At 44.3% G+C, this 14056-nt stretch overlaps 2 protein-coding genes across 4 annotated transcripts in view; one reads left to right on the plus strand and one right to left on the minus strand.

Moving 5' to 3' along the window:
- Window positions 1–2372: 2372 nt before the first annotated feature.
- LOC126982956 (zinc finger protein 184-like) lies at window positions 2373–7670 on the minus strand. The gene is made up of 9 exons (XM_050835295.1): window positions 7511–7670; window positions 6962–7081; window positions 6172–6678; window positions 5604–5889; window positions 5280–5377; window positions 4910–5041; window positions 4209–4364; window positions 3901–4035; window positions 2373–3540 (listed from the first exon to the last, which is right to left on the minus strand). The coding sequence occupies exons 1-9, from the start codon at window positions 7568–7570 to the stop codon at window positions 3313–3315; spliced, it is 1722 nt and encodes a 573-aa protein (XP_050691252.1). The 5' UTR covers window positions 7571–7670; the 3' UTR covers window positions 2373–3312.
- A 1474-nt stretch (window positions 7671–9144) lies between these two features.
- Window positions 9145–14056, plus strand: part of LOC126982957 (serine/threonine-protein kinase/endoribonuclease IRE1-like) — a 28927-nt gene continuing 24015 nt past the window's right edge. The window contains exon 1 of one of the 3 annotated variants that reach the window (XM_050835299.1): window positions 9145–9437. Coding sequence is in view for 2 of the 3 variants with exons in the window: in XM_050835297.1 (XP_050691254.1) it covers window positions 11191–11304 (114 nt within the window). In the remaining variant the exon portion in view is untranslated. Of the gene's footprint in view, window positions 9438–9820; window positions 11305–14056 lie in introns of those variants that run through there. The other 2 variants (XM_050835297.1, XM_050835298.1) reach the window with 2 other exon arrangements.

The following is a 14056-nucleotide window of genomic DNA, read 5'->3' on the forward strand; positions in this document are numbered from 1 at the left end:
CACGAGCAATCCTCGACTGGTCATCCCGGTCGCGACCCGCTCGCTGCCAGATTCTCCAGATAGCTCCCGAGTTGCCATACAAGCAGGCCGCTATCCATGGCCCAACCTCCGTGACGTAGGCTGACGCCACGCCCCCTGTGCACAGGCCTTCTCCTTTTAGAAGACCTTGCTAGAGGCCTATCTGAACACGCTGGACAATTAGTTTAGTTACAAGAGAGGGCACGGCACTGAGATTTGTGTGTGGACGTTGAAAAATATCATTGAGTACTACACTTCCAGGGACTCACCTGTCTACCTTTGCTTCCTTGACGCCAGCAAGGCCTTTAACAGAGTGAATTACTGGAAGCTGTTTAATAAACTGCCTGTAAGGAGAACTCCTGGGTACATTGTCAAGCTCCTAATGTACTGGTACACTCCCCGGGAATATGCTGTAAAATGGGGGTCTTCCAGTTCGCTACCATTTAAGACAGCAGTGGTATTCGCCAGGGAGGGATCCTGTCTCCCTACTTGTATAACGTCTACACAGATTATCTCACTGCCGCTCTGCGTGACACGGGCACAGGCTGCCACTTAATGATAAGTGCATCAACTCGCTGAGTTATGCTGATGACATGGTACTGATGGCGCCCACAGTGGAGGCTCTGCAGGACCTTATTGGATTGTGCAAGGCGTAGGTATGCTGCCACGCACGACAGCACCGCCGCCACACTCCAGGGTGGACTACCTGACATCAGCGTGGCTCAGTGGGAGTGCACTTACATTAATTTTGTGGATAGATTCACATACCAGGGCCAAGTCATCAACAGGGAAAAGACCGATGATGATGACATCATGAAGCAGACCACCAAGCTCACAGTCATCGGCAACACGCTGCTGAGGAAATTCTCCTTCTGCAGCACGGAGGTGAAGGAGTTAGCCTATTCAGGAGCCACTGCTACTTTCTCTACTGCAACTCTCAGTGGTCGCGGTATAGGGCTGCCTCCATGAACAACCGTCTTAGGGTCTTGTCATAACGATATCCTCAAGCAGCTTCTGGGGCTTCCTAGATGAACTAGCTCATCCCTGGCCTTCACCGGGCACGGGCACGGGATAAACTGTCTGGCTGTGCTGCGTCGCCATCCCGTGTACAGAATGAGTAGAGTGAAACAATCTGGGAACTCCATCATCACCTCCGTCAGACAGAGCTCGGCCCATGTAAGTGGACCTATGCGGCGAGAGTGGCTGGGCCTTCTGTTCGTGTACTGTAGATTGTGCATAAGTGTGTCGTGCACACGCATATGTATATTTATAAGTTGACTTTTATTTAAGCGTCTATATATCTCGTTCAATCTCGTTCGTTTTCTTGTCTTGTTTATATATATATATATATATATATATATATATATATATATATATATATATATATATATATATATATATTTTTACATCGCCTGTAGCGCCGGTAGGCTTTCTTCAGGGGCCTGATGCTCGGCCCAAGCCCGTCATGGCGCAGGCAATTTTTGTAGTGGCGCCAGTTATGCTTGGCTCATGCTGCACCCAGGAACTCATTCTTGATTCACTTGGATGGTTTCTTCTAGAGTCCAGGTTGATGGGTGAGACAGCATGTGGGGAGTCTTAGGCCATTCGGCGGTAACGGAAACAGCCCCGGTGGTAGCGTGGGGATTCGAACCGCCGTTGTTCATGGCGCGGTGAACGCGGGGCCTGCACGCTAACCACTCAGCCACCGCCTACCTATATATATATATATATATATATATATATATATATATATATATATATATATATATATACATATATATATATATATATATATATATATATATATATATATATATATATATATATAAATATATATATATATATATATATATATATATATATATATATATATATATATATATATATATATATATATGCCTCAAATATAATTTCTTAACATTAAAGTGAAAGAGATTTTGAATTCTTCTGACTTTATTATGTTAATAATCAAATATATTATTTTCATATATCAAAATGACATACTTCCCATTACAAAACATTTACTTTATGGAATCATAGTTGTAGTAGGCCTTTTAAAGGTCATAATAACCTGTTCATGTCAAATTAAGGCCAACAGATTCTAAAGCATCAGGGCACCACAAAAATATACTTTAATTACATGCTTGAAATCTCTGGTAACATTCTTCCTCACTTTTCAGGTTTTGTGAACATCCTCGTAGTCTTGGAGCTGTGCATGACTGAGAGCTTGTCTTTATTATCAGGTTACAAAAAATCCTTTCATGTCACCCAGTAACCACCATTACGGAACTGAGGCAGGTTTATTCACTTATAAATTGACTGCAATTATTTGTTTTATTGTTTTTAAAGGAAAATTATTTCAAACTGACTTATCTTTAATGAGACATTTGAACTACTTTCTCGCCTTTACAATTGTTGCTGAATTTTTATCAAGGAATTACATACTGCTCAAGCAGGTGCTCAAAATTCCTACCATGAGAGGCGGTGGCTGAGTGGTTAGTGTGCCGGCCTCGCATTCGGTGTGTTGTCCATGATGTGGGTTCAAATCTGCTGCTAACCACCTGGGATTTTTCAGTCACCGCTGAGTGGCCTAAAACTACCCACATGCTGTCCTGAAGACCACCTATCAACCCGGACTCTATAAGAAGCTGTACAGTGCAAATGAAATCAACAATGAGCTCCAAGGGGCAGCATGAGCCAATAATAATGGCGCCACTTTAAACAATTGCCTGCGCCATGACGGGCTCAGGCCGACCATCAGGCCCCATTGTAATAGCCTACCGGCGCTATAAGCCAGATGTAAAAAAAAAAAGAAAAAGAAAGAAAGGTCTACAGCCTCTATTTTCTGGTGTGTAGTGCGGCATTAATCTTGTCCCCCTTACTAACACAAGGGGCTGTCAAAGCAAAGTCATCCACTAAATGGCTTTTAATCTTTATTTTAAAGAAATGTGTGTACGTGAAAGAATTTTGTGAAAGGCAATTTATATCCAATGGATATTCCATAATCACCACCTATGGTAATCAAATCACCTCAATATTAAATTATCTCAAACAAAAGACTACACTTCATTAGTTGGAAGAGAAGTTCATGCAAAGGGGGGGGGGTTATAAGGCTATTTCCAACCACTCAGATCCTGGATCCTATAACACCGATTTGAGCTTTCTGCACACTCTGTTGAGGGCTACAAGAATGACCCAATAAGGGTATGAGTCATACTTGCATCATTCCTTTAAGCATAACAGTTGGTCATCAAGGGTACTATGACACACACCAAAGAATGTTAATTTATCACATCATTTTCCTATTATAAGCTCTTGTCGCATGTCCACATTAGCATGATCAGTGTGTATCTTCTCCAGGTGCTTGGTCAGGTCCCTCTTCTCATTGTAGGCTTTGGGACACAAACGGCAAGCATAGCGTTTTATCTGCAGGTGTCGGATCATGTGGTCCTTCAGCTTGTCTGCTCGAGCAAAAGATTTCATGCAGACATCACATATGTGGCGTTGCTCCTCATTATGAATCTGAAATTTCACCAAAAGAAATCAATGCAATGCCCCTTCCTGTCTTTTGTTATGATAATTAAGCCATTTCTCCCACAAGAAAAATTAGTAAACTTGCTGAAGTCCATGACAACTGTACTGTACTGAAATAATGTACAAAGGTAAAGTACTGTAATACTAAAGTACTGTACTGTACTAAATTAATTTCCAAATACTTTACAAAACTATTTTCTTCACCACATGAAGATGTAGGTGTCTTAATGAGTCACCACCAGTGTCTCAAAGAGATTCCACGAGTAATGAAAATGAGGCAGATAAGTACAATATTGCACCACTGAGATTCTAAACTAAACACCAGGCTCCTTAAAGCCCAGAACTTACTCTCATATGAGCATACAAATTGCTTGATCTGCTGAAGGTTTTGCTGCATGTCTCACACTTGTACGGCTTCTCCCCGGTGTGGATCCTCTTGTGCTCACGGTAATATTCTGTTCTGGAAAAAGTCTGGCCACATATCTGCCAAGAGAACAGTACAACACTTCTGTAATCTGGATCAAGTCACACATAGTAATTCATAATCACTGACTGTTTCCAACACATACAGGGTGTGTTGAATGAGCAATACTAAAACTGTCAAAGTGGTATTTTCACAAGTGAATGAATTTGTGTCACTGTCAGTAGTGCCCCACCTCACATGCACTCCCTCGCAGGCCTTTGTGGATGTCCATGTGTCTCTGGAAGGCAGCGTTGGTCCTCAAGGTCTGACCACACACCACACAGATGAAGGGCAGGTCACTGTGACACTCTTGAACATGGTTGTACATCTCCTCCTCAGAATTCATTGTCTAGAATGTATAATCAATATAATAATGAACACTATCTTTTTATCAAATGCATAGACTTAACCCGGTAGCAGCGACGGGCCAAATTTGTGGCTTTACCATGTAGCAGCGATGGGCCAAATTTGTGCCATGATATAAACCCCCCAAAATAGATAATACATAAGCTGATCACAAATGCTTTGATATATATTCTGGTTTGTGTGAGTGATGATTTTTTTCTCATTTTTCTCGCTTAGAGGGACCATTAAGAAACATGATCCCCGCTGCTACCAGGTTAAGGAAGTAGGATCTAGGGGCTAGTGAATCCAGAACCCTAATAAAACCATCTGACAAAATGGATCTTAAAGGTGTGACATTTTGAAAATTGTTTCATTAACATTACAAAAATGGCATTCTATTATTCTTTGAATTTTACTGTTTCTAAAGTGAACCTTTGCCCCCTTAATTATAGAAGGATATCTACTACTAATAATGCTATATGAATAATTTAGCTTATGATAGCACACATACTAAATAACTGCTAACCTTGGCATTATGTAGAACTTTACCTTTGTACACGTGAGACACCACTTGACCTGACTGTGGACTCTAGACAGGTGGATCTTGAGGCTTCCTGCAGAAGGAAACTCTTTCTCACAAATGCTGCACCAAGTCCCACTGCCAAGGTCCTCTGGCCCCAACTATGATGGAGGGATGATGCATGATCAGAAAATTAAATTATAATTATAATCAAATAAAGTTTGAGAATTTGAGTGATATCAAAAGCTGAGCTGAAGAACTTGATTGATTAATACTTGATTACTAGGGAGGGGACTACATATGATCATATTCCAATATAGATTACCCTTTATAACTGATATTCAGCAATACTCTAGGGCAGATTTACAAGGTATCAAGTGACTGTAATTTTCACTTTACCCTGACAATATCGGTGAGTATAGTCCCAGTGCCACTTCCCTGGGATGATGTTGTCTTCTTGCCAGTATTCTTGTCAGATGATTTTTTTAATTGCATATCTGAAGAAAATAAGATGCTATGAAATACAACCATTCTTGGTTACTGTTTGAAGACAGATATATGGAATGAATTTGTTTGTCATCATAGTTGTCCAAGTCAGTTTATGTAGACTTCCTTGATATTGTAGGTTTGTTTTGTTGTCATAATATTGCATCAAATTTTACTAGCCAAGTCATTAGTCATCAGGGAAAACTTAATAAACACATGAGTAACTTAGTATTGTACCTTCAAAGCTGGTAATGTCTGGGGCAACCACCATCTCCTCCTGCCTTTCTTCCATCCCCACTGCCTGCATGCCTCCCACTGTGGCAGCCTCAGCCTGGCCAGGGACCTCCTCTGTACTCTTCAAATTGTTTATTTTGATGGGTGCTCTTTCTACCTGCTCTTCTATGAGGTCTTTGGTTATGGATGTCTTGCTTAAGACTCTGCTAACTAATTGCAAGGATCCACCAGGGTTCATAGTGTATACCGAGTACATCAAACCATCAGTTGAAGCTACCTCCGACCCTTCCTGTTTGAGAGCATGTAGGTTATGCAATGGAAATAAGCATTAGATGACTGAGATTCAATAGGAACATGATTTAAATTAATTTAAGTTTCTTAAACTAATCAAAATATCATCATTATGATTAATGCAATAGCACCAACTGATCTTGCAGTCTAAGCTATCCAAGATTAAGGTGGTATACTTGTGACTTACATCTATAATCTACTTGAGTGTCAGGGAGCAGGCTGCTTACCCCTGACTAGTTTCTGTGAGGGAGTGTCAAAGAGCATACATGTATTGACTAACCAGGTCATGCAGGAGGATCTCCTCGGGGGTGTCGTCCTCCAAGTTAGCCGAGGCCACATAATCCAGCTCCATGTGCTCCAGTGGTGTGGCTACACTCAGGGGAGAAGTTAGCACACACTTGCCAATTTGAGAACTTGAAGAATCATTGTTTTCATGTAACTTGGGTGTGTTTTTTGTTTTCAGATCTTTAATATCAATGTCACTGACTGTCATCTCCACCCCTGGACAGTGTGCAGAGTTGGAGATGGAATCCGGCACACATGTAATCTCCTGCTTCAGTTGCATCAGTGGTGAGGAAGAGAAGAGCTGGACAAGCTCTGGTGGCTCATAGGTTTTTCCCTGAGTGGCTGATTCCAACTCAACCTTGGTGTCTCCGATGGAGGGAGACTTGATGGGGGCCATGAGGGACTCCTGGCACTTACACAGGGTGCACTCACTTATATCATCTGTTTGGACTTCTGCATTACATATGGGCCCAAGAGACTCATCCAACTTTAACAACAAACTCTGCAAAAGAAAATGGAGCATTAATAGTATCAATAAGAAAGATTCCATCATGGGCTTCAATGATAATGCTTGAGCCATAGTATGCCTTAGCACTAATATATATATATATATATATATATATATATATATATATATATATATATATATATATATATATATATATATATATATATATGAATGTTTAAAAAATTAAGCTATATAACCTCTGAGGCTTCAAGTGATGGTATGATGTACTCTGTATACACTATGAACCCTGGTGGATCCTTGCAATGCACTTATGTACCTTCATGTTGGAGATGAGCTGCAGCAGGTGTGCCGCCAGGGAGCTCTGCAGCCGCGGCGTGAAGCCTCTCATCTCCAGGAACTGCACCGTGTAGCTCCCAATAACACTACATTCTGACAGCTTAAAGGTAAAATGTTTGTGAGATGAGTAAAGGCTCAGTATAATTATACCTCTGATTTTATGCCATTACTACTTTGGTGTGGCTATGTTCCTAATTTGGGGACTAGGGTGAAAGTAGGAGGGCTAGGTTACTAATTTAGTGGGGGAAATGTGTAACCTTAATTTCTTGTATTTTTTCCAGATTTCATACAGCAGTTTTTCTTTGCAAAAAAAAACTGATATGATTTGGACAGATGCTGGGAAAGGGGAAGGGGAGGCCCGTCCGTTCTTCTCTTCCTTTTGACCTGTATCGCTTCGTAAATCCTCCTCCTCTTGATCCTCTCTTCTCCTTATTGACACACTTTGCTCTTCAATGGCGTAACAGTGTCTTTCCTCACTATAATACTCTCCACCCAGTTTTAGCGCCCCCGCCAAGACTGCGGCACTCACCCCTTTGAGGAAGTACTCGAGGTAGAGGGCAGCCTCCCGAATGACGTCTGCGGTGGCCATAATGCTTAGCCGCACACCAACACAAGACTGCTTGACTGCTTTCCTTTTCGGTGTTTACAAATAAGAGGGGGAGGGGCGCCCGGGGGAGGGGGGGAATCTTGATCTTAATCTTGATGTCACAGGTGGCTTGAGATTTCTCCCAGCCCAGGCCTCTGTATCGGCAGCTCCTGTGAGTGAAAACAAAACATACAAAGTCGGTGTTCTACTCGGGGCAAGTTAGCATTGCCTAAATCTTTCACGCCATATGCTCTCCAAGAACTATTTCACTGGCTCAGTCACTCGTCCATTCGTCTCTCCACTCAGCCCCAGCAGCAGCAGCATCCATGCGCTCTCTCCCTTTCAGTCCCTCCCATGGCATTCACGACTCATCTCGCTCAAAAGCACCTGCATCATCTTTGTTCTCTCTCTCTGTCATGCTTCTTACATTTGAGCACCAGCTACATGCTGTAGCCTACAGTCTCATCCACTACCCTGTCACACATCTGGCACACTTTGCTGCGGGAGTCAGACCATTCTTGCATTCACATCCAAACACTGCACCTAGCACGGAAAAGATCCCTCCCAGGCTTCCCTCATACCACACCTCACACTTTGGGGCCTCTATCTCCCTGTGTCAGTCTATATAGGGTTTCCTTTAATTCTTTCCTTTTCATTCTTCCACTCGCTCAATCCCTCATCTTTTACTGCCATATATTTATCACATTCTTCCACTTTCTTACATCCCACTCAAACTCCTCCATTTCTGTTTGTTATTCTCTATTCAAACACATTCTGCCTATCTTCAAAGCGTCGATGCACCCACCTACTTAGCATTTGCCCACATTTATTCGCCCATTTGCCATCTCTTATATTCCACAAGTAGCCTATACCTTTCGTGCTAATCTTGCATCCTCCATTGCTCCAGTCTCACTTTATATCTCAAGGTTGCTTTCACTAGTCTTTCCTTAAAAGTGTTCCATGGTAATTTTGGGCGTGTGCTCCACTAGCTGCGGTCATCCTGACCAGGACAGGTTATCTTCTTCCTCTGTTAGGAGACTATTAGGCTGTGAGACCACGGCCTGGATCTGGATCTGGATTAATAATGCGCACGGCACCTTTCGGTGCATAACACGCCTCCAGAGCCCCGTCAGTGTTAAATGATAGATGATGTCTGCCTTGCCGACACGCTGCCTCCTGTGCGGAAGGGATATATAGCTCAGTGTTTGTGTAGCAAATGTGCTGGATACATGTTTTTGTGTAGGACACGTGACGGGCTAGGTGTAGGAACATGGAGGAATAATGACGTATTCTTCCTCCAAGGCTAATCCCATTCATTGAGGTCTCATTCAATATGATGGTGGTGTTTTTGAGTACTGTAGATTTATTGATGCGGTAGATCTATTTCATAAATACCTGACCTAATGTTAGGAATTAAGGGTTGTTTAAGGGAGGTATTGGTAGTCCGTTAGCAAGATAAAGCAATATTGATAACTGCCGCGGGCTCGAACCAATGGTTCAAGGAAGCTCCGAAAGGAATGAGTTATCTTCCAAGGTCGCCCGCGAGTAGTTAGCTATAAACCTTCGCGGTGTTAAGACGACGGAATCAGCCGTTAGCCTTCGTGGCGAACACAATTAAATAAGCAGTCGTCTGTTAACCTGCGTGCCGACATGTCATTTATAAACTTCGCCGGCAGCAGGCAGCTAATCTACTACTTCTACATTAACTATGATCTGCAAGGCCGGCCTCACCAAGAATGAGACATATAGTTTGTCTCTCATCCTTGGGCCCCGCACATCACCGGCCGGTTCAGACCACTAAATCTGAAACCTCTCTTGGAGGAGGTATAACTTTAGTGGGCGCTTAGCGAGGTGATCTTACATTTATGAGGTGAGTTGGCTGGGGGTGAGTTCGGCCTTGACGTATTGCTCTAAAATAGCAATACAACACCTGACAGCCTAACCTGACAACACTGACACCTCCATGGCAGGTGTCCACAACCTTGCGGCCCTAAAAATGACAGTTCGGCGGCTTCACTTTTTAGGGCTGATGTCGACTCCACCAATTCTACCTCCATGTGTAGGAAATGTGACAGTATTTTAGTTTTGAGACTACGCCCCAACCTCGCGACCAAGACCAAGACAAAACTCCTATGTAGTAGTACCGAGTGTGAGTGTAGCAGTGCCGAGTGGAGGTGATTACATGGAGTGAGTTGGAAATGGATAAATTGGAAGTAGGGCTAAATAGGATCGGTAGGTTAGCTTTGAATGCACCAATAGGTATGCAGCGGTGGAAGCTTTGAGGGGTGATATGGGGTGGAGTACCTTTAGGGAAAGATTTAGGAAGGCTACCCTTAGATACAAAGTCAGATTTGAACGAATGGATGACGCGAGACTGGCACGGAAGGTTTACTTGTGGAGTGTGCCTGAGAGCAAATGGATTAAAAACTGCATGAGAATGGTTGGTGACAGTGGTATGCGAGTCAGGTGGGTGAGCAGAGAGGAAGGGAGGCGTTTCTTTGAATGGAAGGTGACTGACAGGAATAGTGAGGGTCTAGAATGGGATGTGAGAAAGTGGAAGAGAGAGATAGACAGTGCAGTGAAAGGTGACAGTCTGAGGAGGTGGAAGCATGCGATGGGGCGAAAGACTACTTTGGAGTGGTACAAGGAAAAGGAAGCCCCACAGTGTGTCAGCTGGTATGATGGAAGCTTGGGTGCTGAAGTGGTAGCGTACTGGGCCCACATTCACCGCGCGATGGACGACGCGGGTTCGAATCCCCACGCTACCACTCGGATTTTTCAGTCACCGCCGAGTGGCTTAAAACTACCCACATGCTGTCCTGAAGACCACCCATCAACCCGGACTCTAGAGGAAGCCGTCCAAGCAAATCAAGAACGAGTTCCGGGGGGCAGCATGAGCCAATGCAAGATGGCGCCACTATAAACACTCGCCTGCGCCAGAACGGGCTGGGCCGACCATCAGGCCCCACCTGGAAGAAGCCTTGGGCCGACCATCAGGCTCCACCAGGAAGATGCCTACCGGCGCAAGAGGCAGCGACGTAAAAAAAAAAAAAAAAAAAAAAAAAATCGAGCGCAGTTTATGAATGTAAGAAATTACAGGTGGTCCGAGTCCTGCAGCAATTAAAGTGTCAGATGTGTGACAGGGGTGTGGATGAAGCTGTCGTGCATGTGATACTGGTGTGTGGGAGGTACCGGAGAAAAGGGACGGAGATGATGAAGGTGGCACTGAGTGAGATGGACTGGGATGTGAATGGGAGGATTGCAAGAACAGAGAGGGAATGGATGCTGCTGCTGCTGGGACTGAGTGCTGAAGCAAATGATAGAATTATAGAAGCCATGGAGACTTTTCTGGAAAAGATGTGGTGTGCAAGAAATAGGGAATTGGAAGATTTGTAATGGATACTGCTTGTTTTGTTTTTATTTTTTACAGGTTGTGCCGATGCGAAGGCCGGACTCTCCAACGGGTCACTTGTACAGCAAGAGCAAGAGCTCCGTGACGTCACCATAACAACACCTGCAGAGGCTGCTGATGCAATGGCGTGTTAGCAGAGCGTTCCCTCACCTGGCTATGGCACGGCTGCTGGGCCTGGAGGCAGTGTGGTGACGGAGCAGCGAGCAAGGCAATGATCATGAAGACTGGCGCGAGGCCCTTGATGGCGGTGGTAGCGGGGTTAGTTTTGTGGTCCTGCCCCCCAACCACCGCCACGAGACACAGGGACGCTAATATTAAGGACAAGGTAATGGACCACTGCCTCTGTGAGGTGCCGGTGAAGGAAGGTGTGGTTAAGATTCGATTTAGGTCCGTGCCAGTATCTTGGCCAGACTGGCGAGGTGTGCAGACGTATTTCCCTGACCTCCTGCCGACCTCTTTTGAACATAGCCCTCACCGGCCCACTACACATTTTGTTCACCTTTATATCACTTGGTAGTCAGTATCGTTACCCGGGGACATGGTCAGAGGTAAGCCCGAGGCGCGCGGAAGGGGCGCCCTTCGTTCTTCCTCTACGGGAGGTCGGAGGCGCGTTTCTTCTGTTGGTGCTGACTCTGCTGGTGATGTTGGCCCGGCTAGTTCGAGTGTTGTGTCTAGACAGCCAGTTGGTGGTGCGTGTGCCCTAACAGTGTGTGGCTCACGTAACACCAGTGTTGGAGAAGATAGCATTGGCTGCAACCGGTGTGATGGTTGGTTTCACCCGGGGGCTTTGTGTATGGGAATGTTGGACAAGGTGATCGAGATTGTAGTCGATCGTCAGTTGAGTCGTCCTTGCGATGTGGTCAGTGGAGTGCCCCAGGGTTCAGTTCTTGGTCCACTTCTATTTCTTCTATATATTAACTTTCTTACTCATGACATTAGTTCCCATACAAACATTTTTGCTGATGACCTTAAATTGTATATTTCAATTGAGACTGTGCATACTGCTCACCAAAACATGGCTTCTTGTCAAAGAGATATTGATAATCTTTACAAAGTTGCATTGTCTTGGGGTTTATCCAGGAACATTAATAAATGTGTAGTTGTCAAATTCCAATGGTGGACTGTGGACTTGCCGGGTTTACCGGCCTCTGGTATGTATTATCTAAATGGCATTCCTATTCCAGTTGAAGATTCTGCAGTGGACCTTGGGGTTAATGTCGATTCTTCCTTGAAATTTCACCAGCACATACAGAACGTCTTCCAGAAAGCAGGTGGCATGGCTCAAAATCTACTTAAATCTACAGTTAACTGCGATGCTTCCTTTCTTGTTCCTATTTATATGACGCACATTCGGCCTTTACTTGAATATTGTTCAGCTGTGTGGAATCTGGGATATATTACTGATCTCAACTTACTTGAGTCAGTGCAGAGACGTTGGACCAGGAACATTAGAGGTATGGAGCTATTCCCAGAGACTGAAGGCTTTGGACTTGTACTCTGTCCATGGTCGGCTGCTACAACATGACATGGTAAAGTATTGGCAAATATTTCACACTTTTTGTGCTATTGCCCCCGAGGATATGTTTGTCAGTCCACCTCTAGGCACCACAAGAGGCCATCAGTATAAGGTTGCACACATAAGAACTGAATTAGAGATCCGCAAGAAGTTCTTAAACGTCAGAGGTATTTCGCAGTGGAACTCTCTTCCCCAGCTTGTTGTTTCAGCTAATTCACTCTCGGCATTCAAAGCATCCCTTGCTGCTCATCTCGGTGACTTACATTTTGGTTTGTTCATTTACATATTATTAATTGATTATTTACTTTGCTGCACATGATGCACAATTCCAGCTCTGTCTATAGCACATGTATTTGTATGTATGGAGGTTACTGAATTAGTCGGGCTGGCGCATCAGCAGAGTGCGGCTTCCTTTTGGGCCCTGTGTCTACCGGGTTCTGGGAAGCCCACCAGGTGAGAGAACCTTATGCAACATCAGTATCTCTTCATATATCTTTTCTACAAACCTTCAACAGTCATGGAAACGCTTTGAAAATCCAATTCAAGGACTTTTTTTTTACTCTTGAAAATAGGGGATAATGTTTACGAAAGCGCGTCGCCTCCTCTGGTGACGGCCGCAGTGGCGCTGCAGCCAGTGTTGCGAGAAATACCTCCTCGCTGAAATAAGTCACATATACACGTGGGGGGGGTCCAGGGGGAGGCGTAGCCCCCCGGGGTTAGAAGGGGGGATCGAGAGGGGCGCAGCTCCCCCGTTAGTAGGTCGTAAAGTTCGGTTAGAGTAGTTTAAATATGCTCCCCGACCCTAAACCCTCTGCGAGCTATTTTACGGCTGCAGTGTCGCCGCGGCCGCCACCAGAGGAGGCGATGCGTTTTCGTAAACATTATCCTCTATTTTCAAGAGTAAAAAAAAGTTCTTGAATTGGATTTTCAAAGCGTTTCCATGACTATTGAAGGTTTGTAGAAAATATATATGAAGAGATAGTGATGTTTCATAAAGTAGATTATGAGATACTGGCACGGACCTAAAACGAATCTTTACCGAAGGTGTTCTTCTTAGATTGCACCTGTCCCACTGCGAAGGACACCATCTTGCCATAGGAAGTACTCATCTGGTATATTATCCTGTCCACTCTTGCTCTTGCTGTACAGGTGACCTGTTGGCGAGTCAGGCCTTAATATTGCCACATCCTGTAAAAAGAAAGAAAAGACAAGCAGTACCCATCAATATCTTCTTCCGTATTTCTTGCACACTACATCTCTTCCAGAAGACTTCATGGCTTCTATAATTCTCTCATTTGCTTCACCACTCAGTCCCAGCAGCATCCATTCCCTCTCTGTTCTTGCAATCCTCCATTAACATACCAGCCAATCTCACTCGGTGCCACCCTCATCATCTCCGTCCTTTCTCTCCGGTACCTCCCACACACCAGTATCACACGTGCCACAGTTTCATCCACACCCCTGTTACACATCTGACACACTTTGCTGTGAGACTCAGACCACCTGTAATTTCTTGCATTCACATTCATACACTGCGCTCAAACTTGGAAGAGAAGATCAC

This window comes from Eriocheir sinensis, chromosome 52 (assembly GCF_024679095.1).
Source record: "Eriocheir sinensis breed Jianghai 21 chromosome 52, ASM2467909v1, whole genome shotgun sequence".
Classification (NCBI taxonomy): Eukaryota; Metazoa; Arthropoda; class Malacostraca; order Decapoda; family Varunidae; genus Eriocheir; species Eriocheir sinensis.